The sequence below is a fragment of the Mchenga conophoros genome, linkage group LG18, assembly GCF_057382185.1.
Source record: "Mchenga conophoros isolate Kocher_MC1m ecotype Shallow Benthic linkage group LG18, M_conophoros_male_GT1.1, whole genome shotgun sequence".
NCBI lineage: Eukaryota > Metazoa > Chordata > Actinopteri > Cichliformes > Cichlidae > Mchenga > Mchenga conophoros.
This window is the reverse complement of record NC_140543.1, coordinates 11,926,413-11,951,664: the sequence shown is the minus strand read 5'-3', so window position 1 is coordinate 11,951,664 and position 25,252 is coordinate 11,926,413. Positions and strand designations below refer to the sequence as shown.

Here is a 25,252-nt window from a genome sequence, read left to right as displayed (position 1 = left end):
CATTAAACACTTCTGTGGTAGCCAGATTTTAATTTCAGCTTTAGGCTTTACATGGGCGCAGCATTGCTTTCATTCAGATGCTAAAACTTGACTGTGTCTGCAATCTTTATAAAGCTATTTAGCGTTGCTAAAAGAGCAGCATATTCCCTTTGGCCTCAGTTGTCCTTAGGAATGGGGTTTTTAGTCATAAACCAAAAATCTTGGACTATTGATGGCGCTGGATTCAAAATACTGGGAATCCAATTACTACCCTGTCTTCCCAGGGTAATGCTTATTTGTGCTGCATTTCTCAGACATTAGTCAAGCACTTGGTGAGATATTTAAGATGTATACAGAGACTGGATATAAAAGATGGGTGTAATATGGCCAGCACAAACATGTGTTCTGAGAAACCGAGGACACTGCGTGCTCACACAGTAGTGACTCGTCAGTCACAGCATAGCCATGTCCTAAAGCATTCCTGCTCCGTCATCTGCTTTTATCGAAATCGGGATCAGGAATTGAAGCAATTGAATGGGCAATTGTTACCATAAAGTGATTAGGAAAGCACCTGCTGGGATAATAAGGCAAGTGAGAAGTGGGATCATTATCTTACAGGTTTCTACCTGAGATTTCTTTTTTGCATATAGATGAGTCGCTCCCTGCTGGCCACTAGAGAAAATGCTAAGGCAGCTCCCTTTTGGCTTCACCTCTCAGGCTACAGTTTGTGGTTTGGTCCAAAGTGAACATTGCTATTCTCCTAGATCCAAGTAGCTCCAGGGGAATAGTTATACATATATATGATCTTCTTTTATAACTTGCAGTGTTGCCCACTGAGCTAATCGACCCCAGGATTCTTTCAAATTCACACAGCAACATTATGCACCCCTTGTTTTTCCACACTGAGGATGATCAGTGATGCACCATCAGTGTTAGAGCTGTGGGAATTGCCAGGAGCAAGACTGAGGGGAAATTGCACCAGTCTGACACAACACTGTCGGCCTTCCCTGCGAGGCACGTTCTCCAGCAGGGTGCACATGTAACTGTGATTTCATACATCTGTGGTGCCTGTTCTCACCAGTCATACGTCAAACAAATGGGGGGGGGGGGAGAATGTGTTTTGTGGTATTTCCTAGAAATGTTAACTTGACCTTTCATTCTTGTGTTCTTTAGAGTCATCTTATTCTGCTTCTATTGTTTAATACTACATCAAAATGAGTCTACGGGGAGAGTAGTCCACATGAGCTGCAGTAGATACTGCAGGAACAATGCAATGAAAATGGCTTGAAGAGCAAGATAAGAAATGTTCTTCATCAGAATAAAAGGGGGGAATTAAATTCACTGTATGTAAGAAAGAAAAATATCTCGAAGCAACGGCGTCTATTCAGCATAAAGTCAGTCAGCAAAGGCTTTGTTTTCAGCGAAGTGGAAAATTGGATTTTCTCTCCTTAAGACAAAATGGCGGTACACCCCTAGCTGTTCTCAGTGGGACCTGATTACACTCAGTCAGGGTCCCAGTGTCTATTTTTAGGTTTACATTAACGGTCATTTAGGTAAGGAAACTTCTCTTCTGGTGGACATTTAGAGACGTTAATGCCTCTATCCACAATTAGCATGACAAGGTAGAAGCAGCTCATTACTTTTAACAAGGAAATTCCACTCAGCTCTATCCCAAATGTAGAAAACTGTTATTGTAAATGTATTATTCTCATTATTTTTAAGTGACACATTTTCCTCTTTTTGCCAGGAGCAGCAGGAAGAGGATCTGGTATCCCACAGGTCATCCACCAGTCGTCTGTCTAGGTCTCCGCTGAGAGGAGTCAAGAAGGTGAAGATCATGCAGTGTAAAGTCACTCTGCTGGATGGCTTAGACTTCACGCTCAATGTAGAGGTGAGACGCTTTAAGTTTAACACAGAGTGGTGGTCATTTTAAATATTCTGTTTCCATCAGCTTCGTCACTACTTTAATATGTAAGAGACTCGAGCCACATGGCCTCAGGTCCAAAAAGAGAAGGCAAGAATCAAATCAAATCACTTTTATTGTCACATCACATGTGCAGGTACACTGGTACAGTACATGTGAGGGAAATTCTTGTGTGCGAGCTTCACAAGCAACAGAGGTGTGCAAAAATACAATAACATAAGAACAAGCAAAATATAAGAATGGCTAAATCTGAGAATTATATGAATAAATATATGTACAATATAAGAGTGTATGCATATTACTGAATGTGTATACTAAGTGTGTGTGTGTGTGTGTGTGTGTGTGTGTGTGTGTGTGTGTGTGTGTGTGTGTGTGTGTGTGTGTGTGTACATATTTAAAAATTAAATGGAGTAAACACAAATAGAATATACAGAGGTTAGCAGTTGGATATTGTGCAAAACAAGGGGCATTACTGTACAGTATGGAGTGCATAATGTTGAAGTTCCAGTAGTGAAGCTGAGGTGTCTATGAAGTGTTCAGCAGTCTGATGGCCTAATGGAAAAAGCTGTCTCTCAGTCTGCTGGTACAGGACCGGATGCTGCAGAACCTCCTTCCTGATGGAAGTAGTCTGAACAGTTTATGGCTGGAGTCCTTGATGATCCTCCCCGCTTTCCTCAGGCACCGCTTCCTGTAGATGTCCTGCAGGGAGGGAAGCTCACCTCCAATTATCTGTTCAGAATACCGCACTACTCGCTGGAGAGCTTTGCGGTTGTAGGCGGTGCTGTTGCCATATCAGGTGGTGATGCATCCAGTGAGGATGCTCTCAATGGCACAGCGATAGAAGGTCCTGAGGATGCGGGGGCTCATGCCGAATCTTTTCAATCTCCTGAGAAAGAAGAGGCGCTGCTGCGCCTTCTTCACTGTTTTGTTTGTGTGTACTGACCACGTAAGATCCTCAGCCAGGTGTACACCAAGGAACCGGAAGCTACTCACTCTCTCCACAGCAGCGCCGTTGATGGTGATGGGGGTGTGTACTTCTCTGCACCCCCGGAAGTCCACTATCAACTCCTTTGTCTTTGCGACGTTGAGGGTGAGATGGTTGTCTTGACACCAGTGGGTCAGGGCGCTGACCTCCTCCCTGTAAGCCGTCTCATCACTGTTGGTGATAAGACCCACCACTGTAGTGTCGTCCACAAACTTCACAATGATGTTGGAGTTGTTAGTGGCTGTGCAGTCGTAGGTGTAGAGTGAGTATAGGAGAGGGCTCAGTACACACCCCTGTGGAGCACCAGTGTTCAGTGTGATAGGGGATGAGGTGATGCTGCCCAGTCTGACCACTTGGCGTCTGTCAGACAGGAAGTTAAGGATCCAGCTGCAGAGGGAGCTGCTCAGTCCTAGATCCTGCAGTTTCCTGTCCAGCTTCGAGGGAACGATGGTATTGAATGCTGAGCTGTAATCTACAAACAGCATTCTCACATACGTGTCTCTCTTCTCCAGGTGCGAGAGGGCAGTATGTAGTGTCAGGGCTATGGCATCATCAGTGGACCTGTTGTGGCGGTATGCGAATTGTAGAGGGTCCAGTGAGTCGGGTAGTGCAGAGCAAACGAAGTCCCTGATCAGCTTCTCGAAGCATTTGCTCACGATGGGGGTCAGGGCTACAGGTCGCCAGTCGTTCAGTGAGGAGATGGTGGAGGATTTGGGTACAGGGACGATGGTGGCCATTTTGAAGCAGGCTGGGACTACAGACAGAGAGAGGGAAAGGTTGAAGATGTGTGTAAACACTCCGATCGCCTGGTGGGGACCAGAATCGGCTGATTTCTAGTGTTTTCAGCTCTGACTGCTGAATGGCTGGTTGGCTCCCTTTATGTCGTGTTTATATAAGAACTTGTTTATGAGCCCTGTTCCATCACATTTGTCAAGTAAAGTTATCTTTATTTTTCCTTCTGCATGTGAAATGCAGCTCATGGCGTTCCACTGCACTATTATTATTATTATTATTATTGTTATTGTTATTGTTATTATTATTATTATTATTATTGTTATTATTATTATTATTATTACAGTTGAACGATGTGAGCAACCTTACGTATTGCTTTAATATATAAAACAAATGTTTCCTGTCAGGGCGTCAGTGATCATCAGTACTCACATGATTTGATAGCTTGTGCCAGTGGTCTTCTCCATTACCCAGAATTCATCTGTGTGTTACTTTTATGATCCCTGCACGTTGTATTAACAGAATAAAGCTGCTGTTTTGACGGCCCTGCTTAGAAGCAGTGATTTCACGCTTTTCTCTGCACACTCGCATTTGCATTGTCAAACTGTTTTATGGGATTTTGTTTTTCCTCCAAACCTTCTCTGGGTAGTCTGTAGGGGGGAACAAAATATTCATGTAATGGTTCTTAAATGTTCAGTTCTTACTTCAAAGCTCATCTGCTCTCCAGAAATAAACCCTTTGAGGAAAAGAGAGCCAACAATCAGTGGAAAAACATGTGTCTTTGTGTTGTAAATGTGAAACTCGGAACCCCACACTAGCCTAGAAGCATGGCTTTTATCATAATATAGGGAAATTAAATATGGAAATGGGATATTTTGGGAGGAGAAGAAATGGAGCATGAGTTGGTTGTTAATCATTATTAGCATGGCGGGGTGTGGATGGAGTCATTACTTTCAGAGCTCGATAATCTGTCAAAGAATTTTATTTATTTATTTATTTATTTGTCGGTTTGCTGTGTGGTTTTGACCAACTGTGTCAGACTGTTTTGAATTTCTCCATTTGTATTATCTTATTATTTCTGCTTTGTAAAGTTTTTCTAAAGCAGAACTGTTCGCTTGAGTGGGACCCTCTGATAAGCTCCAGTCTTTAAGTATCGAGTATTCAGGAATAACCTCACAACTAATAGAGCCTTTGAGGCAAATGCCTTTCTGTTGTAAATATGAGTTTAGCTCCACAGCCGAACAGCTGCTTTCTGCCCTTCAAACAGTCTTTCTTTCTGTCTGAGTGTCATTAATTCAGGAGTAAGTCTGACTTCTGAACTTATGTGACATTTGGCTCATGAAATATTTCTTCCATAGCAAAGTTGAGTCTTTTGTCAAAGTTAGGAAACTTTGTAGGATTCCCAAAACGTGTTCAGGCTGAAAAAGAGAAGCAGACCCTCCTCTGCAAATCTCCTTTAGTGGATTCCTCCCCACCAGGGGCTGGGATGGAGGGATTGGCTGGCTGGTTTGGGGCAATGGGGGCAATTGTTGGAGGGAATCGGTGTCATTGACACAGTGGGTTGGCATGATTACGAAGGCCCACTGTGCCACTGGAAGGACTTTTATTAAGGATGGTGACGTGGAAGTGGGGGATCAGTCCAAATTTGTTAACCTTAAGTCAGGAAAAGTTTTTTTATTTGTTTTAGTTTATGCTGAAAGAGCTACACATGGTCTAAAATATGAACACTTTAAGAAAACAAAGACATTTTTGAGAATTTTCAATTAAAAACATTTCATGTTTTATTGAAATGTTTAATAAATGTGTTACACAACCTGAAAAATTCAAAACATGACTCTGAAGCCTTCTTTCACAAATGGCAGGTAATTTAACCCTCGTGTGACCCTCGTGAAAAAAGGGTCCCGTTTGGGTCCCTTTTTTGAATGTAGTGTAAAGCGCTTTGGGGTCCTATGGACTAGAAAAGCGCTATACAAATGCAGGCCATTTACTAATTTACTGCTGCTAGGCAACGTGCCTTCTGTGTTATTACCAAACATGGCTCAAGCACCAAAACACAAACACAACTAAGCAGCATCTTTGGTTTTAGTTTGGCTTGGTTGGCTTGTAAATGGTTTAAAGTAAGCTTAATATTAAGAGATAAAGGTCTTTAAGCCAAAGCTAAGATAACCTTTACCACCAAGGGTTGTTGTTTTAGGTTTTTTCTGACTGAAGTCCACTCCTCCAGATTCACAGAAAACGTTATTGATGCTTTTCTTAAGCAAACTGATCTTGTGTGTGTAATCAGTAGGGTTACACCAGACAGCAGCAAGATGTGACCTAATCGTGTGCTTTCAAACATGTTACCTTATGAGATTTATTTATAATGTATCAGTACATTTGTTTATTTTAATTGAGTTTACTTCAGATTATTATGAATAGACAGTCAGTTATAAGGAGCTCACAAAAGAGAAAAATTGATAATTAAATAAAGTTTCTAATTTTAAATTCTTTTCTTTTTTCATCTTAATACTTAGTGTTTACTTATTGCATCCCATCTGCTTACTATCCTGTAAGCTCCCAGTGCTGCCCACCTGCTAGGATGGGCAAAGCAAAGGCTTTCTTTGCCCCACTTTACTATTTCTGAACACTAAGATCCATTATTTTAGGGAATACTTCCAGATGACGGTGGATTTGGTGTATTATGATAATGCTCTTAATCACAGTAAAGGTGTCTCCATTTGTGCATTGTTTACAACAGTGACTAATACTTGCAATCACTATGATATAAAGCAGGAGACTAATAAGTTCGCTGCTTCCTGTAAGGCTTTTCATAGCAACAGTTAAGGCACTAACATGACCAGTCAGAAGAATTTAATTTCAGCTTTAGGGGGAAAAAATGCTCTGTGTGCTCCTGCAGCTGAGGGTGAGCCGGACAAAAGCCAGGTCAGCTTATGGTGTTTAACACAGTAGTACAGCTCATGTCAGAAGACCCTCATAATTGCCAGGGAGTTCTTCTCCTCCTCCCAGTCCAGACTTGAAACTGGTCCAGAATGTCAGGATTTGACATTTTTATCCTCCTGACCTTGTAGTTTTCCAGCTCAATTTAATTTCCTCCTGTGGGGGGAAAAATGTCCGCACTAATCGTTTCCTATCATTTTCTATGACACAGAACAGCTGAACCGCTCTCCCTCACTTCAAAGGTTGTTGGAGGCAGAAAAACATCCCACACAATGTGTTGAATTGCTTTCAGTTAAATCATCCTTTCTCTTAAGGACATGAGAATTCATGCTAAATTTTGGCTTTAATTAGAGCTAAAGTGATTAGTCAGTGAGTCTGTTGGCAGGCAGTTATTTAGCCTATTTTGATAGTCAGTTAATCAAATTTAGTCTTTTATCTTTGTGAAATTATTATTGTTGGCTTTTGGACAGTCAGTTGGATGACACAAGATGCCTGAAGGGAACAAAGACTCTGGAAAAATGTGTTGTCTAACATTTTATAGGTCAAGTAATGACTGAAAGTGTTCTTAAAATGACTAGAAAACTAATTAAAGTAACAGATAAACCATAATGCATGGTTTGATGCACAATCAGTTTTTAATCCTTAGGAGTGTTTAACCTCTGTGACGGTCTCACTGTCCTGATTGATCAAGCTTTCACAATTTAAGATCAGTATACTTCTGATTTCTGGTCTTTCTTCTGCTAGAGAACTCCAGGAATACGTGTGCAGTACCCCATTTGCTTATTTATAGATATAGTTTAATGATTGGCAGCTTATTTGACTGATCTGAAAACCTCTGTTTGCATATCACAGCCATTTTTTTTTTTTTTGTCTGCGTCATTTAAGCCAGCCAGCTTTAAGTGTTGCATTAAGAGGAGATTGTCACACCCAGGCAGCAGTAGTCTGACATAACTGTGCTAATTCCCTTGGAGATGTTCTGGTAGGATTAACTCTCTGCCACCAGCACCTCTACCAGCATTGTTAAAATCACACGCGCACACACATGCAAGAATCTTCTTATTTAAAGATGTGTGTGTGCTCATGCACACACCCGTTAGTTCTTTGTTTCACATCCAGGATGTATTATTGCATCCATGTGAGTGTGGCAGATAAATAGCCGTGTTCTGGATAGGTTAGGCTGTGGCTGTGGGCTTCAGCCGATCCAAACGTGACGAGCTGGCATTGGTTTTGTGCAAGCAGAAGACGTCTGTGTCATGGCAACTCGGGCCTTAAAATATCCTCTGTGAGCTGGTCAAATGAGTACTGGAAGTCCAACCTCTTCACGAGGGGGGGGATGACAAAGCTCCAGCTGATGACGTCCAGCACTCAGATGTGCAGTCGATCGATGTAATGCATTCACGCAACCAATGGTCAGGAATTTGAAAGTGTGTTTATGCTTTTTATAGAGGGAATCGATCCAGAGTTGCCAGGTTGGTGGATTGTGTCTCCGGTACCCAGGCTTACATCACGCAGCAGAATAATAATAATAATTTGCTTCATTTTCACAAATTTATATTCATAATGGGGTTTTGCAGAGATGAGCTCACTTTCATTTAATTATCGAGATAACAATAAGAAGAGAAGGACTTGAAGGGGAACGCAGTCCCACGGCAGCGTAAAATAGCTTTTTAAGCTGCAACATGGATTAATGATATTGCTTTATTGTTTGTGTTTATCATTATTTTGTGGGTAATTGTTAAGCAAATCAGGACAAATGAAGAGTTTGCATTACTGGAAAAACTCTTAAAAGAAATTACACAATCCTACTAATCTAATTCGGTGTGACTGTTTATTTTAAATGAGTTTCTGTGTTCTGTATGTTCAAATGTTTCACATCAGTATACCCATCAAATGACTCTGCATTCAACATGTGCTTTTATTCTTTTTCTGTTCACAGAAACGAGCCAAGGGCCAGTTCCTCTTTGATAAAGTGTGTGATCACCTCAACCTACTAGAGAAGGACTATTTTGGCATTACATATAGAGATGTAGAGAATCAAAAGGTACTTTTTTTATTTTAAGGCAATCTTATTAACTAACATGTTATATATTTTTACTTGGAAAGTGGTTCATCGACGGTAGGAAATGAAGTTAAATGTTTCTTTCAAGAAGACATTTATAAGATAACTGTTACATATGCATACCAGGCAGGATTTCCCCCTCTGAGTTCTTGGTAATTTGCTCCCAAATTAGAGATGATTTCATGTTTCATCTTCTGTGGTTGTCTCGCAGAATTGGCTGGATCCTTCCAAGGAGCTGAAGAAGCAGATCAGGAGTGAGTGCAGCAATCCAGTGAAGCTACCTGATTGTTATATCCTCTGAATTTCCAAGTGAAGCCTTTGATGTTGTTGAATGTTGATTTTTAATCATTTGATGTTCTGTCGATACCTCAGCTGGACCCTGGAACTTTGCTTTCAATGTAAAGTTTTACCCACCAGACCCCTCACAACTGACTGAGGACATCACAAGGTCGGTTTTGCTGTCCTTTGCTTATGTTCTTCTATAAACCTTTTATAGACTTGGATGCATAAAAATGTACTTCTAGCACTTAAAAATCTCAGGAAGTTTTCAAAGAAATGAGAAAATCCAGACATTAGATATGATTTTTTTTTTTTTAAAAAACACGAAATTGCAGTTTTGTTTACATATATATTGTATATTTTGTCCTCATTCTCTCAGGTACTACCTGTGCTTGCAGCTGAGGGATGATGTAGTTTCAGGTCGCCTGCCCTGTTCCTTTGCCACCCACACGGTGCTGGGCTCGTATACAGCGCAGTCCGAACTTGGAGACTATGACTCAGAGGAACTCGCCAGCGACTACCTCAGTGAACTGCGCTTCGCACCCAACCAGACCAAAGAGCTAGAGGAGAAGGTCATGGAGCTCCACAAGACTTACAAGTTAGTATCTGTAGTGCTATTTATTAATAGAAAGAGTCAGAAGGGTGTCAAATAGTCCAGTGAATTTATTATTGGTGGTCATAAACATGTCACTTTAAATTTCTTCTGTGGAAATGACACATGACATGTTCGTAGAATGTTTTTAGAAAATATAAACTGCTTTTCTCGTCTCACTGAATGGATCGCATATGATACATAGAACATAAAAGGACTAGTGCTGTCAGCGTTAATCTCGTTAAAATGATGTTAATGTCGTTAGTGAGTTAGCGCGTTAACGTCAGTTTAACGAAATTAACGTTGACAGCACTAAAAAGGACCCATCATTTTTTTTCTACTAATAAAATGCTCTGTTTGCATTTAGTGATGACATGTGTGTAATAAGGTCCTCTGATCAAATTCTTCATAAATCTGAAGTTGAATTGCACATCTAGTTTTTATGTCATTATTAGGCCTTGAATCAATCTGTGAATCTGAGTGAACATTCACAATCTGACCTAAGTCTCTCTTTTGAGCCCCCTCATTCCCCTTTATTGCAATGATTTGTCTGTAATTTGATGCTGGTCCATTGGCTGCAGTGACATTTCCAGGATTAGGGTCTTAGACAATCTAAAAATGGATACACTTAGAATTCTCAATAGAACTTCAGCTAAAAACATCCATGAAAACAGCCTTTTTCCAAAATCTTTCAAGCTATAATCCTGCTAATAATCCATGTAGAGATTTTCTCTCTCTCTCTCGTCACATTGGTCAGAAAGGTTTAAGTCTGCTTTTAAGAAAAAAAGAGAGGTTTAAATCTCTTTGCCTTACGTGTTTATGTCTGACGTGCTCTGTTGTGTGCATTCAGGGGGATGTCACCGGCTGATGCCGAGATGCACTTCTTGGAAAATGCCAAGAAGCTATCCATGTACGGTGTGGACCTCCACCACGCTAAGGTAGCAAATCGCAACAAATCTTAAGTATTTATTTATTAATATTTCTTACAACACAATGATATATCAGTCTATAGAATTCAACCTAACTGGTTAATGTGAAGTCAAATGTGGAAATCGATTTAGTTGTTTTTTTTAAAGGTTAACCTGTGAGTTTTTACAGCGTGCTTCATTATACATGCAAACCAAACAGTAACTTTTTTCCCCTCTTTACAGTCGACATGTGCAAGAAAGCAAACAACCATCGCTCAGTCTCATATTTACTCATTAAATATGAAGTTAACATTGGCACAGAGTCTAAAAGTCTCTCTCCCACCAGTACATGAATATATCGCTAATTTACACAAATGAGAGGCTTCACCTTTATGTGAGGTTAGAATAGTCTTTGTGTAAAAGATGGACTTAGCTACCACGATATCACAGAGGCCTAAGATAAAAACACCAAAATGTAAAAACTAGTTATTTAATTTGTTACTATAAACAAAGAGGTGGAGCTGAAGGACTTTCACCTCGTCAGACGTGGTGGGTGTTTCAAAACAATTCATGTTTTTCAGAATGTGGACGTAAACTGTTTTTGGCGTTTTCTGTGTGAGGTCTTATACAAACACATCACCCATGCAGTCGGTATTGACGCTTGCTACCACAACACTGCTGCTTCAGACACATCATGGCTGCCACAGTAATGCCTCAATTTAACATGCCACCGCTGCTCCCCTGACTGACTGACATTGTGTCACTGTTGCCTCTCTGGGGATGGGATGGGTTTAAGAGGGGCGATAGGTGGGAGGGGGTCTGGAGCCCAGCTTGACTTGGATAATTTCCCATCTGTTTTATTCTACTGTCCAGATTGGATCAAATATGTCACTAGAAAACGGGCGGTAAAAACAGAGAGCTGGTGTAGGACAGCGGGGCCGCTGTTGTCATAAAAGAAAATTACAGCCATCAGTCTTCTTGATATGAATCTGTTATCAAATGTGCTTTGAAAGTCAAAAAAGGGTCTAGATGCACATGATGGGGAGGAAATTGCCTTCACAGATTTAGATCAGAATAGAGGAGATGACAGAGATGCGGAAGCGGCCTTGATCAAACGAGCAGACATCAATGCTCAGTGTTGCTTCTGTGAGTCACAGTTTTGATACACGAGAAAAAGATGTACATATCAGACCAGCATCCCTCTTTTGTCTTCTCTCCTCTCTCACTAAATGCAAAGTTGGTAGGGAATCTCTATGAATGCTTGGCTCCAGCTGAGGGAGAGGTAAGAGGCTGCTTTCCATGTGCTTTGCCCAAATGAGAGTGTGTGTCTATGTGGTCTCTACTTGTGCATGGTTTCCTTCAAAGGTGTCATTTTAAGCACCCCACAAATCACTTAAGGCTGGTTGTTCATGCTTTGGATCAGCGCCTGCCTTTTCAAAACGTCGTCATTCATTTTTACCTGCTCATCTCATGCTTTGTGCAGTGAAGAGCGTCATTTTTGTGCTTCATCCACCATTTCCCGAAACTTCACTGTTCCTTTTGCCAGTTGGAACCCCTTCAGTCTTAATCCAAACTCCACACAGCCTGCATAGAAGAGTTTAGAGTGCCATATGCCTGAATCTACTCTCCACCTGCCTGCTTAACCCTGTTATTATCACAAACCTGGCTCTTATCTTAAACTCCACTTTGTCCTGCTGTGCACCGTCACCTAAACGCCTCCCGTATATCCTGTAGAGTCTATGGAAGTTCATATTTTAGAGACCACAAAAAAGAAAAAGAAAACGGTGCCGTGGTCAGTGAACTTCTTTGTAAAGCTTGTCAAGGACTTTGTGTTAAATAACATCTTGTAAACAATATTTCAAACATAACGTATTTCCATATTTTGCTTTGTCGTGTGTTGATGTTTGTGTTGTTTCCAGGACTCGGAGGGTGTGGAGATTATGCTGGGAGTTTGTGCAAGTGGCCTACTCATCTACAGAGACAGGTTGCGGATCAACAGATTCGCCTGGCCCAAAATCCTCAAAATCTCCTACAAAAGGAACAACTTCTACATCAAAATCCGGCCCGGCGAGGTAAAGATACGTTATGAAGATACTGGAAATGACTTTCTTGCAGCAGCAAACATAAACTAGAAACCTTTTTGAAATTGTGTATCAGCTATAAAGACCAGTAATTTAAATTCTAACACGTGTTGTTGCCACTACATTCATAATACCCCATCTCTGCTATGTGTGCATTGTAGTCTGTAGCTGATTTATGTTGGAAATATGAATATAAAATTAGGGCAGGGAATTGGGTGATTGTAAAATGTGTCATTGAGATCTGTGGCAAAAGTACAGCACTGGGATTTCACTATGCTTAAACTAAAAAAATACATATTTATAGAGCACTTTTAAAAATCCACAACACAAGGACAGCAAAAAAGCAGTCATGGGCCTGATCGTGCCATCCATTATACGCTTTATTTGACTTGATTGCTAAGTCGAATGGTGGGATGGAGGTATGTTGGTGTGCACTTCCTCTTGCTTGGAGACTAAAGCAATATTCTGAAGAGCAATGGACCACTCAGCTGGAGTAGAGAGAGACTGAGTAACAACAACTTAGCTCTCAGTTGCCTGGCTGGGCGTCTGCATTCAGCCAGTAGCTACTAAAAACCCTGTGGCAGCAGTGGGTAGCACTTCTTCTGGACTTCATGAAACATCTCTAAGAGCTGATGAGTTTTTGAACAACCTCCAGGGTTAAGAATATAATGGAACCACTATATGTAATTTAGAGGCAGATGATTTTAACTTTGATTTATTTTTGAATGGCTGCACTTCTAAATATTGAATGCAGCTTTACCAATTATTGCTCTTAGCTTTTGCAAGTATTAAACAAAGTAAGGCATCTGCATTTAAACTAAAGCTGTCTTGTTTAGCATGTTTGTTTCAAAGGTTTTCAAAGGGGACACTAGATTGCACACAGTCAGTCAAACTTCAGGGATGTCAATCTGTCTGGTTAGGATATGTTAACCAGTGTGAATTCATTTCCTCTACCTTGGTGCACAGTGGCAACAACAAGACAAGCACCAAAAAAGAGAATTGTTTTGTGGGTGGTGGCAGCAAACCATTGCGCCTCCCGTCGTCTCTCCTGATTACTTTTGGTTTTCACTTGTGCCCTTGTCACTGCTGATAGCATGACCTGCTGGTACCTGCAGCCCTGTCAGGTTGGACAGGTAGTGCAGCTCCTCCAGGATGGCGCATCCGTACATGCTGTTGCAAGAATGTTTGCTGTGTCTCAAGAGTATGGACAAAATACCAGGAGATGTGCTCGTGCACCATTCATCCTGTTTCTCCTCACATAAAGCAGCAGATGCTTGTTGTGCAGCTGGGTTGAAGCTCTTCAGTCCAACTCTCCCTTAATAGCCCCCATTTCCTCACATCAGACAGCAAAAGTCTGTAGCCATCACCATTCCCTTTATGTGGGCTGTCTTGTTGTTGCTTCTTCAGTGCACTTGTAGTCACTTTGATTTGCACAAAAACAAATGAAGCAATGGTTTCTGCTTCACAGTGTCACCTTATTTTATTTATTTTTAGTAGTTTGCATTTACAGCTTAAAAATAGCAAACAACTAACAACAGTTACATTTAGAAGCAAGCAAGGTTGTAGCTCCTCGACAACGATACTTTAACATCAGCTTCCTTCTAAATGTGACAGTGCTTAGTTGCTGGATTTTTCAAAGTGCATGTACTTTTACTGCAAAGGGAATTAATTTCAGTGTCTAGAGCAACCGGGGAGAGCGTTTATCGGTGTTACACACACACACACACACACACACACACACACACACACCATCTGTACCACTGATACTCTGAGGAAACTTGACTCAAACGCCATCAAGCTTAACTTTACTATATTTAGTACTTTCAAAAGCTAACCGTAATAATGAAAGTGACTTCATGCAGTAATTTGACAATAAATCAACAGTTCAGTTACTGTTTCATGTATGAAAGAAGAATGAAACCAAACATTCCTAGAATAGTTGACATCAGTTCTTGCAGAAATCTCATGAAGTAGAGAAGAGCCAATAACTGCTGCTGCCTCTGGGCATCTAGCAATTACTGGCTAAGTTCAGCAACGCTTTGGGGAAAAAGAAAGTTGGGCGAATTTCCTTCTTTGTTTTCAAATGTTAATTTAAGTGAACACAATTCATTACGGTATTATCAAGCTAGAATGCAAAGCAGTTATCCTTTTAATTAAAGACAAATACCTTATAAAAACACATTAATATGATTAGGGGGAAAAGTAATGAATTGTGATTGTCAAAGGGATCTCCATGGTGACTCATACCACAGCATTTTGTCTCACTTGCAGTTCGAGCAGTTTGAAAGCACGATTGGTTTCAAGCTTCCAAATCATCGTGCTGCCAAAAGGCTCTGGAAAGTCTGCGTGGAACACCACACCTTCTTCAGGTAAGAAAAAGCAACAGACCTGTGATGAGAACACAGCATTGAGAAGTTTTAATTATAAATAATATGTGCACCTCGGCAGCTCAAGCTTATTCTCCACTCAATACCATGCATAATACATTGTTTCCCAAATGAATTTGTGAATCAGACATGTGATCGTACAGCTTTGTCGGCACAGATTTACTGCTAATCATTATACACGAATTCATGTCGTGAGAGAAGCATCGTCCAGACTCTTAATAGTTGTTGCCGTTTTGAAAACATGCGAAGTTTGTTCGTTTAAGCAAAAAAAAAAAAAGGGAGGTTTTGAGTAGCGTGCTCAGCCCCACGGCTCTCTGGGGAATGTTCACTAAAGTAGCAGTTAGCGTTTCAGAGCACTATGCTTAAATCTGTGTTTTTATTTTTGGTTTGAATAATGTGAGTGTTGGTAACTTCTGACAGGCTCGTATCCCCCGAGGCACCCCCAAAGAAGTTCCTGACTCTCGGCTCCAAATTTCGCTACAGCGGCAGAACACAGGCTCAGACACGCAGGGCCAGTTCTCAGATCATCAGACCTGCTCCGTTCTTTGAACGCACCTCCAGCAAACGCTACAACATGTCCCGCAGCTTAGATGGAGGTGAGGTGTTGGTTTTTCAGAGACAGAGATTCTTGGATGTGTTTCTGTACAAGAGAAAGTTGCTATGCCTCGGGAAAGTGGAAGAAAAATATTTTCACCTGACTGTTAACGTAGCTGTTAAATTTTTGGTGCATGTTTAGCAGCACAGTGACAAATGCATAAAGGATATAATAGCAGCAATGTCCAGGAGCAAATCAAAGCTTTTTCACAGTGAATGACATGCAGTTGGCCATCACATCCATCTTTGTCCTCTGGTGTTTCAGCTCCAATTATGGAGAACCACGAGACCCTGATGAAGGACAATGCTGCTGACGGGGAAGCCAAAGTCATTGCCAAGGGAGACATTATCACCACTGTAACAACTGAGAAAAAAGCAGAGGAAGAGAAGGCTGAGGAGGGGGACGCTAAGAAGGACACAGCAGAGACACCAGAACCTGCTGCCACATCACCGCTCAGACAAGACACAAAGGTAAGTTGCTGTCCACATTTAGACTTCAAGGACTTCAGAGACATTGGATGTTTTCTGTTTGATTCAGAGAGGTGCTACACGTGAAAGACTAAGATTGTTTCTTAGAAGCTGCAGTTATTATGTTTTAAGCCCTTTCTGAGATTTTAATTTTGCTTTCTTTCTTAATAGACTTCTTCTTGGCTGATGAGAATTTCCCACTTGCTATCAGCTTAACCCTCTGCAGTAGACAAGGCCTAAATGCTTTTTCTCATTTTCTGTGCGCTTTACTAATTAGCTTTTCTTTTCTTGTTTTTCCTTTGACCCTCACACTATACTCGTGTGTGTGCTCATGCTTATTCGCCCCCTTCCTTTCCCCTACACACACACGGCCATCTCTTCATTGTCATTTCCCTCCGTCAGTGCACCCCTCATGCATTCACATCTGACCCCCTCCGTTCTGAGCTCTCGCTCCCTTCATCCCCCATTTCATCAACTAAAGTACGGCGCAGGCACAGGGAGAACGCCCGCAAGCGAGCTTCATCAGTCAGTCCAGTCAAGAGCAGTACCGGGTGCCGCCGCCGGCAAGCCCGCGCCGACCATAAAGCCGCCCTGCTGGAGGAGCAGGCTCTGCTTTTGTCAGCCCGCAAGCAGAGGCTGGAGCAGGGCAAGAGCCGGGGCGGCACGCTCTTCTCCTTCTCCCTGCACCTGCCCGACCTGTCGTCCATCCTAGATGAGGATGGCTACATCACATTCCCTGACCTGTCAGAGATGCGCTTCCTTCCTGAGTGTGCGCAGAACTTCCTCCCCATTAAGTCACCTTCACTCATCCCCTGCTTCCTTTTCATCTTCTTCTTCCTGCTTTCCACTTCCTTCTCTGTGCCCTATGCCCTCACCCTCTCCTTCCCGCTGGCGCTGTGCCTCTGCTACCTGGAGCCCAAGGCAGCCTCCCTGACCGCCTCCCTAGCCCAGAGTTACCATGACCATGACAGTTCAGAGGAAGAGGAGGTGTGTTTTGCGGACGCCTGTATGTTCCAGTACCCGCCCCTGGCTTAGAATGACAGTCCATGATATCGGTTAACCCCTTACCGTGTCCTCTGCCGTTTCACCAGTTCAGAGCCGACCTGGAGACTGTCTGTCCCAGTGTCTGTCAGTCTCCTACTTTCAGAACCTCATCTCTGCCCAGTCACATTCATCCTGTAGACTACATCCTCATCAGCATCACGAGTACACGGAGATGAACTTGCAAGTCTCACCATCTCATATTTGATGTATGTTTAAAGAGAGGGTTAGACACAAATAGTCAGGGACATTAAGAGCTTCTGAGCTGCTTCAGTGACACGTTACCATGAACTCTCACTGAAGAAAAAAACAGTTCATCATGTGACTATTTCACTATCTGAATGAGCACATTGTGTTTACAGATTATGAGTATCAGAAGAAGTCACCTGTCTTCATTTAGTCACTAATCCTTCACCAAACCCCACAAAGAAAAACACGGCTTTTGTGGCTAACCCATCTCAGTGTTATCATGTACATTCAGGGCTTTTATAGATTAAACCGTTATCCATACCAGCTGCATGGGAACACATCCATATATATCTGCACTCAGTCTCTCTGCATTGCGTCCAGAAGAGCAGCACTAATTAAAATGAATCATTCAAACAGAACATCAGCTGAAAAGGGCACCGAGTGTTTCGGTGAAGAGGCTTGCCATGTGGAGTGCAAAGATGTGCTACCTTTCCCTCAAGCAGCACTCTTTGCAGTCACCAATTATGAGTGTAGTGTAATACACGCTGTGATGCAGAGAGACAGTGACCGATAAATGCATCCTAATCACCCCAGCATGCATGACGTGAGAGGAGGGGGAGGGCCTGAAAGTCAGGTTACTGTTCGGCAACAAATTTTTACTGTCAAGTGTTTTGTGTTTGTACAGTGACTACACAGCAAATGTCATATCCACGTGGAGTGATTGACATAAACCAGGATGTAGCCTCTCGTAATCACAAATTTGTATTATTGATTTAAAAAATATATATCAAATGTTACCCTGAAATGTCAAAGTGACTGACCGAAGGTTTCATCTTCCTCTGAGTCTGTTTTGCTTCTGCTTATTTTTCATTTGCTTTTTAACTGTTTGTTTTGTGGTTGTTCTTTTGCAGAACGTATCTGCAGTATTGTCTAATAATCTGTAGCTGACAGTGCAAACAGCCAATGCATTTCCATCTTCCCCATTATTGTGGCTATGAAGAATTTCTGTAGAGCATAAATGCAAATAGTCAAAAGTTCACAAGTTTGGTTGTTCTTGTTTTTCTTGCTTTCGACTTGGACCCGTTTGGGTGTGTCTGTGAATGCAGACTGACAGCGAACAAACTGATTTTGCCTTTGATGGAGAGATGACCGCTACAGAGGTTTGTACACAAAGAAAACCATCATAATTAAGGCATGCAGGAAATACAGAATAAAAAGGAAAAGCAAGGAAGTGCCGGTGAATTATAGGTCTGGTAACCACTGAAACGTTTTTTGCGAAAATGCAAAAGTCGTGTATGTCGTGCTCTGGATCTTGTTATGCCATTTTAGTTCCTTCCCTTTTTTATGTATTAAAATGCATGTCACAGTATCTGCACTTTTATCTCTTTATCAGTCTTTTCTACAGACTCCATTAATACTGACTGTTGGCTAAGCCCTGCACCTGTTGCAGTGTCTGTTGATGATAGACTTTAATTTGTAATACCTAAAAACAAAAGCGTTTTTTAAACGAAGAGGATTTCAGACAGGCTTCTTGTGTCTGTCTGATTTCATCATCTGAAGTGAAAAATATTGCCAGATTCTGTTAGCTTAAGCTCCTGTAATACGCTCATTTTGGCCATAAAGGGGGAGACATAACCATCCCAAACTAATTTGGATGTTTCTATCTAATCGCTTCTGAAGTCTGGCAGCATCAGAAATAGCTGTTGCTAGAAGCTAATGGCTAAATACTGGTGGTTACACTTAAAGTCACAAAAGAGAGCTTTTTAAAGAAAAACTCATCACACAAGTCAACGTCCACTTGGTTTGTGGATGTTGGTAATACTTGTTCATTGATTTAAGAATAAGCTCAATAGCTGTGTAGTATAGAGCAGAGAAAGTCACTGTTTATTCAGTTTCTTCCACTTTTTGATTTGGAAAGTTGAAATGAAATCAGCTGCCTGATAAAACTTGCTGTCAGTCCTTTTAAACCTGTGGAAAGATCCAAAGGTGGACATGGCTGCAGTTCCTTGTTACATATTTTGTCGTGGACTGTAGTTGTTCAGAGCCGGGGATTAGCTAACTGTCAGTTTCTGTTCATTATCTTTACCCGTTCCTTCCCTCTCTTACCTCTGCTTGCTTGTCCTTGTTGCTCGCTTTCTCTTTCCCTTCACCTTTTTTTCCATCTGCGTCTCTTCTTTAATAGCGCATTACTGTCTTGTCTCACTGTCTCTATGCTTTCCTCCTTACTTGCTGCCAGTCTGAAGCAGATGAGGACTCTGAGATGCGGACGCAGGTACACCGGGCTTGCTTCGCAGCCCTGCTCAGTGCATCACACCGACATCAGATGCACTGAGCCGCTCACAAATCAGCCATCAGTCATTTTGTTCAATCCATCTGCCTTCGCTTGCCTGTTGCTGCTGCTGCTGCTGATGCTCACTATCATACCTTACATCAGACTCTTGCTTAAATCCACTGCGCAGACTTCTGCTGCTTTTTTGTGGAGTCGTGGTTATGTTTAATTTCCTGCTGTTGCTACACCCAGGACTCAGATTTCAGTTTTCAAGGTTCTTCATAACCTGTAACTTTTCAGTGCGTTGAAGCTTACCCTCATTTGTCAGTCATACTGTACAAACCGAGGCTCCCAGTTTCTCCTAAAACTATTTTGATTTTAATAAAGCATCTAATTCCCTTATTTACAGTTTCTCTCCCCCTTTCTTGTCTTTGCAGTATAGTTTCATAAGACGAGTAAAAGGGGAAAACGTTTTTATCAGACATAGTAATCTGATGCTAGAGGTTGGTAAGAAAAAAATGCATGACTGAAATGTGCATGCAGGTTACTTTGGTAAGAGGAAACCTAACTGGTAATCGAAGTGGTAACAGATGTGTCTAACTGATGAGTGGCTGCTAGTATTTGAGATTTTGGGGAGTTAGACTTGCTGTGAGCATCCAAATGCATTCTTATGACAAAACAGGCTAAGTTGAAATAGGTCATTATTAACCTTGAATGAGATTTGGGAGTGTTCTTCTTAACTAAACCTATGAAACTAAATCTGTAAATCTCTGCATGAAACCAGTCCCCCCCGCCCCAGAAAATTAAGCTAGTCTTAAATGCTTCTTTAGCATTTCAGTACAAGCTGCTACTTTCTTAACAGCTGCCATGTGGGTGTACCTTTTTTTGCTTTTGTTTTGCGTTTTGTGCTAGCTGCTGCACAGGTAGCCTGGACAAAGTCCTAAACAGGCCTGTGAACAATAAGTATGAAGAGCCGAGGAAGCAAATAATGCAACTGATTTAGGTCTGCGGAAGTTTACGTCGCAGATCTTTTCCGAGCTGCATTTTATGCTGTCCGCGTATTTTTGGTAATTCTTTGGAAATGCAAGCTACCACTGCGTACATGAAGCATGGCCGTCGTTCCCTCCGCGCTGCTCCTGCCCTCATCATTGTATCACGGTTGATCGGCCACTTTAGGACACAGAGCCTCCGGCGGAGGTCGTCAAGCACCAAACCAACATCAGCGAATTGAAGCGTTCCTTCCTGGAGACCGACGGAAGCATCGCCACGCCCGGTCTGACAGAGTGGGAGAAGAGACTCTCCTCGTCCCCTATGCGCTCACCTAGATCGGATGAGGCACCAATGATAGAGCCGCTGGAGCTGGATGTAAGCTGCAGCACCACAGCAGACTGAATGATGGCATGTGTGTGTAGAGCATGACATCACCAAGGATATTTCCTTTGGTTTTTTTTTGCTTTAAAAAAAAAAAAAAAGTAGTCAGTTCAGGATTTAGTGCACATTGACTCATAAAGCAGTAAATTTAATATTCATAATGAGCCTAGATTTTTATTTTTTCTCAAACGGTACAAGTGTGGTCACACATTTTGCATCCCAAATGGTTTTAGTGCATATGAAAGGAGACGATGGGCACCTTGACAGAGGAGAATTATCTGTAAAGTTATTCAGAGCTGAATAAAGTTAATTTCAGTGAGTGTGTTTCTCTTTCCCTCTTATCAGCTCATGTCTTCGGTAACTGATTATCATATTAATTTGTCTCGGTAATGGATGATGAAGTCATTAATCAGTGGTGTGATTGTTGTGCTCAGTGACATGTGCATTTTTATCAGAGTTTCTCCTTTACTTGTGATGTGTAAAATTATCTGATGGACTTGCACAGGACAAATGAGCGGCACTAATTAAAGTCTGAAGACGAGTCACTGACAACCAGTGTGTCTGACTAAAAGGCAAGAAGGTGAAGGAGCTTTAGGATCCAGAGTTGCCACAATGGAACATGCGGTTCCACTGGTTCTGCCCGTTCTTGTATTTTTCTTGAATATATGTGACTTTCTTTAAATGTCTATTTATGTTTTGTTCCCTCTGCAGACTAAAGAAGATGAGCCAGCAGCAGATGAGACAAAAGAGGTGGAACCTAAAATCACTGAGGTAAGCTGCTTCCACTGAGTTAATATTGAACATGTGTGAGACTTGTTGTTTTTGTTTGTTTGTTTTTACCTTTATCTATGTGGAGTTACTTGTAGCTTGTGGTTCTTTGAAAGAACAGTGTTTCTGTCAATTTCTGCTTTTTTTTTTTCCCCCTCAACACTCTCTAAGCTTTCTTTGGCCGCTGTTTGAAAGCTTTTAAAACGTCCTTTTTGTCTTTTCAAGTTTAGAAACCGCTAAAGACTCATTAGTTCTTATAGTGACAGTACCTCTGTCTCTGCAGAGGGACACTAGAACTTGCAGCTCTTGGAGAAATTGAAGTGTGATTACTAAGAGCTGCAAATTGCCTGTGGTCGTTGAGAGTAGGACGCCGTTGTGGTGCAAATGCATGTTTTTTCCAGATTTGATTGTAGTTGAACAAACCATTAAACTGTTGTAAGAATTTAAATTGACTTGACCACATCCACAAAAGTTGGTTAGCAAATCACAGAAAAACAACAGAAGAAATCTCAAATTAAACCTATGGCCAGTGTTTAGGACTGCCCAGTCTTTAAATGTACTGAAATATGTAAAATGTTATGTTAAGTTTGTTTAGCAAAAGGTGTGTGTGTGTGTTTTCTCCTTGTGCATTCTTTATTTCTGCTGTGTATTGGCTTTGTCATGTCCTCTGTCTACTAACTTGAACGATCCATGTCCAATAAGCCAAGTGTCTCCCCAGGCAGCAGGTTATCTGGTGAAATATGTGGTGGATAGTATGACAGCTGATGGGCCCACCTCCTCTGGGCCTCATGGGATTAGTCTGTCAACCACTATGGACGACGACGTCTTTATGGACGGGACCCTGAGGGAGGTGGAGGAGAAAACCCCTGAGTCCCAGGACGACGTGTCAGAGAGGTTGGTGGTGAAGGTCAGCCCCGGAGCTATGAGACAAGAAGTGTCCCAAGCCATCAGCGACAAGAAAGGGACGCTAATTATCCTGAAGGACGCCGAGGATAAATCAGACACTGAGGGCAAAGAGAAAAGTGCTGTCCCTGGAGAGTTTAAAGCTGATGAGCATGTAATGCGGATGGCTTCTAAAGAGGAAGAAATCCCCAGAGCAGACACTTCAGTTGTTACAGAAGCTCAAACTACAGCCGCCAAGATGCTGAGTCCGAAGGTGGAGATAAAAACAGACAGCATGACTCAGATTAAAGGCATTGACTCGCCTAAGAAGGCTATGGCATCATGGATCTCTGAGGTGGTGAAGACGGAGACTCCAGAGTTCATCAGTATGTCAACAAAGGAAGTAAAAGATATGAAGACTTCTGATGGACTACAGGAGAGAGCAGAAATCTTCACTTTCAAAGAAGTCCAGTCTGAGCAGTCAAAGTCCAGCCTGACTCAGATTACAGTTTCTGAATCTTCAACTACATCTTTAGTTGTGGTACTGTATGAAAACTAAAAGTAACTATTCAGTTTTGGCTGCCTCCCCTCATATCTCCACCACCACCACCCGCTGCCTAGCCCCATTTACTGCCTTCACTCCAGCAGCGACCAAACCGGTCTAATAACTCAAGCCCCGTGCATGGCTAACAGTCCCTTAACACCTAGCGTTTACACGCATTCTTGCCAAACCGCTGGTTTCTTTTGCAGTCGGGCCCGCTGCTTCTTTTTCAGTGCAGCTGCTTTGGGTTTGTTTTTGAGTTTTGTTGACAGCTAACAGCTTGCCTTACAGTAGCAGCTAACTCCCGCAGCTGATAAAGGAAGAAATTGGGTCTCTGTCTGTTTCTACAGCTCTGCTAAGCGACACCATTTCTTTCTTTCGGTTCCGTTATCAGTTCCCTGAAAGCGGTGACTTCATAGCCCTGGCTCGGTGCCACTGCTGCAGCTTTCATCCTCCAAAATCCCCTCTGCCTCATAAACAGGTCGGGGGGGGGGGGAATTGTATGGATCTACCCGAGAAGAGATTTCACTGTTCTTATGGAGCAGTTTTGAAAAGCAGATTAGTGGAAATTTGCTCCTAGTGGATTTAGTGATTCTAAAACCGGATTTTTGTTTAAAGGATTTAGGATTTGTCATAAGTCAGCACATTTAATAAGTTACATAATGGTATTCCATACAATCATTACATTATTTACTTTTCAGTCCCTTTTTTCCTTTTCCATGCTCTCTCCTTTGGCTCTTTAAATCCAGACTGTGACTTTTGACTGTTCCCTCTTCACCTCTCTCTCTCTGTTCTTGTGTCCATCCATCTTCCTGTCCCATTAGTCTACGTTGGAGTGTGTTTCCTCCTCTCAAAAGGTGACCACTGCTCTCTGGCCCTTACAGTAAATAAGTATTGGAACACAGGTTGTATGTAATTGTTGTACTGGTTGTACACGTGCTCATAACTAACAGTTGTTCCCTTTACAGGTTTGAATTTGCCCTGTGTGTTTGAATTTTGACATTATCTAATGATATAATTATCATTCACAGGCACCAGCTGGTCAGGAGGAGAAACCGGTGATAGAGACGGAGGCACTCCCAGCCAAGTCTGCAGGGCCATCGGTAAATATCCAGACCACAGAGGCTGTACAGGCCGAGCAATCGCACCCTACAGCAGAGCCACAAGCCATGAAAATGCTGGGGAGCTAAGCTTAACAGATGTAGAGGTGGAGTGACCGATGTTAAAAAATGGCAATGATGGGTTCAGATTTACTCTTCCTGATTATATTAGTGGTTATGGAAAGCAAGGAGAGCTGCCTTTAACAGAGGAGGAACCCGATGAAGAAAAAAATAAGAGGTTTTTGGAGTCTTTAGAAAAGAAGTTTGCAGCTTTTAAACATGCAGGGGAGAAGAAGCACACAGAAGTGAAGAACAGGGTTCAGTTCTCTGATGAGGTACAATTTTTCAAAGAAGAATTCCCCGTAAAGACAGAAGATGGTATGGAGGTGGATGGAGAGGTGGTGGAATGTTTTCCAGTGGCCCCTGAGTGTACAGAGGATGACTCAAAGAAACTTTCAGAGATGTCAAACCGTTTGCCGTTTGAAAAAGAGAAATATTACCATGTTAAGATGGAAAGCCCAGAAGATGAAACGGAGGAAGCAGAGGTTAAACCCTTGGCTGTAAAGAAGGGAGTACCTCACAAGTATGACAATAAAGAAGTGAATTTGCAAAAAATGGAAGAAAATGAGTCAGAAGGGAGAGGAGATATGATGGCATCAGAAGAAATTGTAGAGGGCAAAGCACTGGAAAAAGAAACTGAGGTGCGAGGCCAGACAAGCCCACACAAAGGGACTCTATCTGAACTCCTTAGGTCACACACACCAGCTTCCAATTCGCCTTCTGCTGTGCCTCGGTTGGAGGTAACATTGCATAAGCTTCAGACGCCTCAGCCTCATTATTACAGACTCACCATCTCCCCCCGCATCACGGCCCACCACTAGTAATCGATCTAGCTCTGCCAAACGCATGGATTTATTTCTCAAGCTCCTAACTCCGCAGTTTGTTGCTGTGCAGATCAGCTGACCTTTTAATTGATGTGGTGCACACACTTGATAGAAAACTTGTGATTCCCGTTCTTCAGTGTCCTCCCCTGCACTGGATGAGGGACTAACACATGACTGCATGCTCTTTTAGAGATCTGAGGCACTCGGTGACCATCCTTGGCTTAGCTTATTAGCATTATTTTAGTCAATGTGATTTACTTATTTTAAGAACAGAAGCACACA

The 25,252-nt window shown here is 42.1% G+C and overlaps 1 protein-coding gene across 22 annotated transcripts in view; it reads left to right on the top strand.

Annotated features, from left to right (window-relative positions):
- epb41l3b (erythrocyte membrane protein band 4.1-like 3b) overlaps positions 1 to 25,252 on the top strand; it is a 54,627-nt gene that overhangs the window by 20,896 nt on the left and 8,479 nt on the right. For 3 of the 22 annotated variants that reach the window (XM_085256006.1, XM_085256004.1, XM_085255999.1), the window contains exons 3-21: positions 1,727 to 1,870; positions 8,494 to 8,598; positions 8,828 to 8,870; positions 8,989 to 9,064; positions 9,275 to 9,493; positions 10,338 to 10,425; positions 11,633 to 11,677; positions 12,315 to 12,467; positions 14,748 to 14,845; positions 15,284 to 15,459; positions 15,723 to 15,928; positions 16,328 to 16,912; positions 18,262 to 18,315; positions 19,862 to 19,927; positions 20,601 to 20,789; positions 21,507 to 21,566; positions 22,282 to 22,986; positions 23,811 to 23,843; positions 24,018 to 24,089. In XM_085256006.1, the coding sequence (XP_085112132.1) occupies positions 1,817 to 1,870; positions 8,494 to 8,598; positions 8,828 to 8,870; positions 8,989 to 9,064; positions 9,275 to 9,493; positions 10,338 to 10,425; positions 11,633 to 11,677; positions 12,315 to 12,467; positions 14,748 to 14,845; positions 15,284 to 15,459; positions 15,723 to 15,928; positions 16,328 to 16,912; positions 18,262 to 18,315; positions 19,862 to 19,927; positions 20,601 to 20,789; positions 21,507 to 21,566; positions 22,282 to 22,986; positions 23,811 to 23,843; positions 24,018 to 24,089 (3,027 nt within the window). In that variant the 5' untranslated portion in view covers positions 1,727 to 1,816. Of the gene's footprint in view, positions 1 to 1,726; positions 1,871 to 8,493; positions 8,599 to 8,827; positions 8,871 to 8,988; positions 9,065 to 9,274; positions 9,494 to 10,337; positions 10,426 to 11,632; positions 11,678 to 12,314; positions 12,468 to 14,747; positions 14,846 to 15,283; positions 15,460 to 15,722; positions 15,929 to 16,327; positions 16,913 to 18,261; positions 18,316 to 19,391; positions 19,428 to 19,861; positions 19,928 to 20,600; positions 20,790 to 21,506; positions 21,567 to 22,281; positions 22,987 to 23,810; positions 23,844 to 24,017; positions 24,090 to 25,252 lie in introns of all 22 variants that reach the window. The other 19 variants (XM_085256022.1, XM_085256000.1, XM_085256001.1 and 16 more) reach the window with 19 other exon arrangements.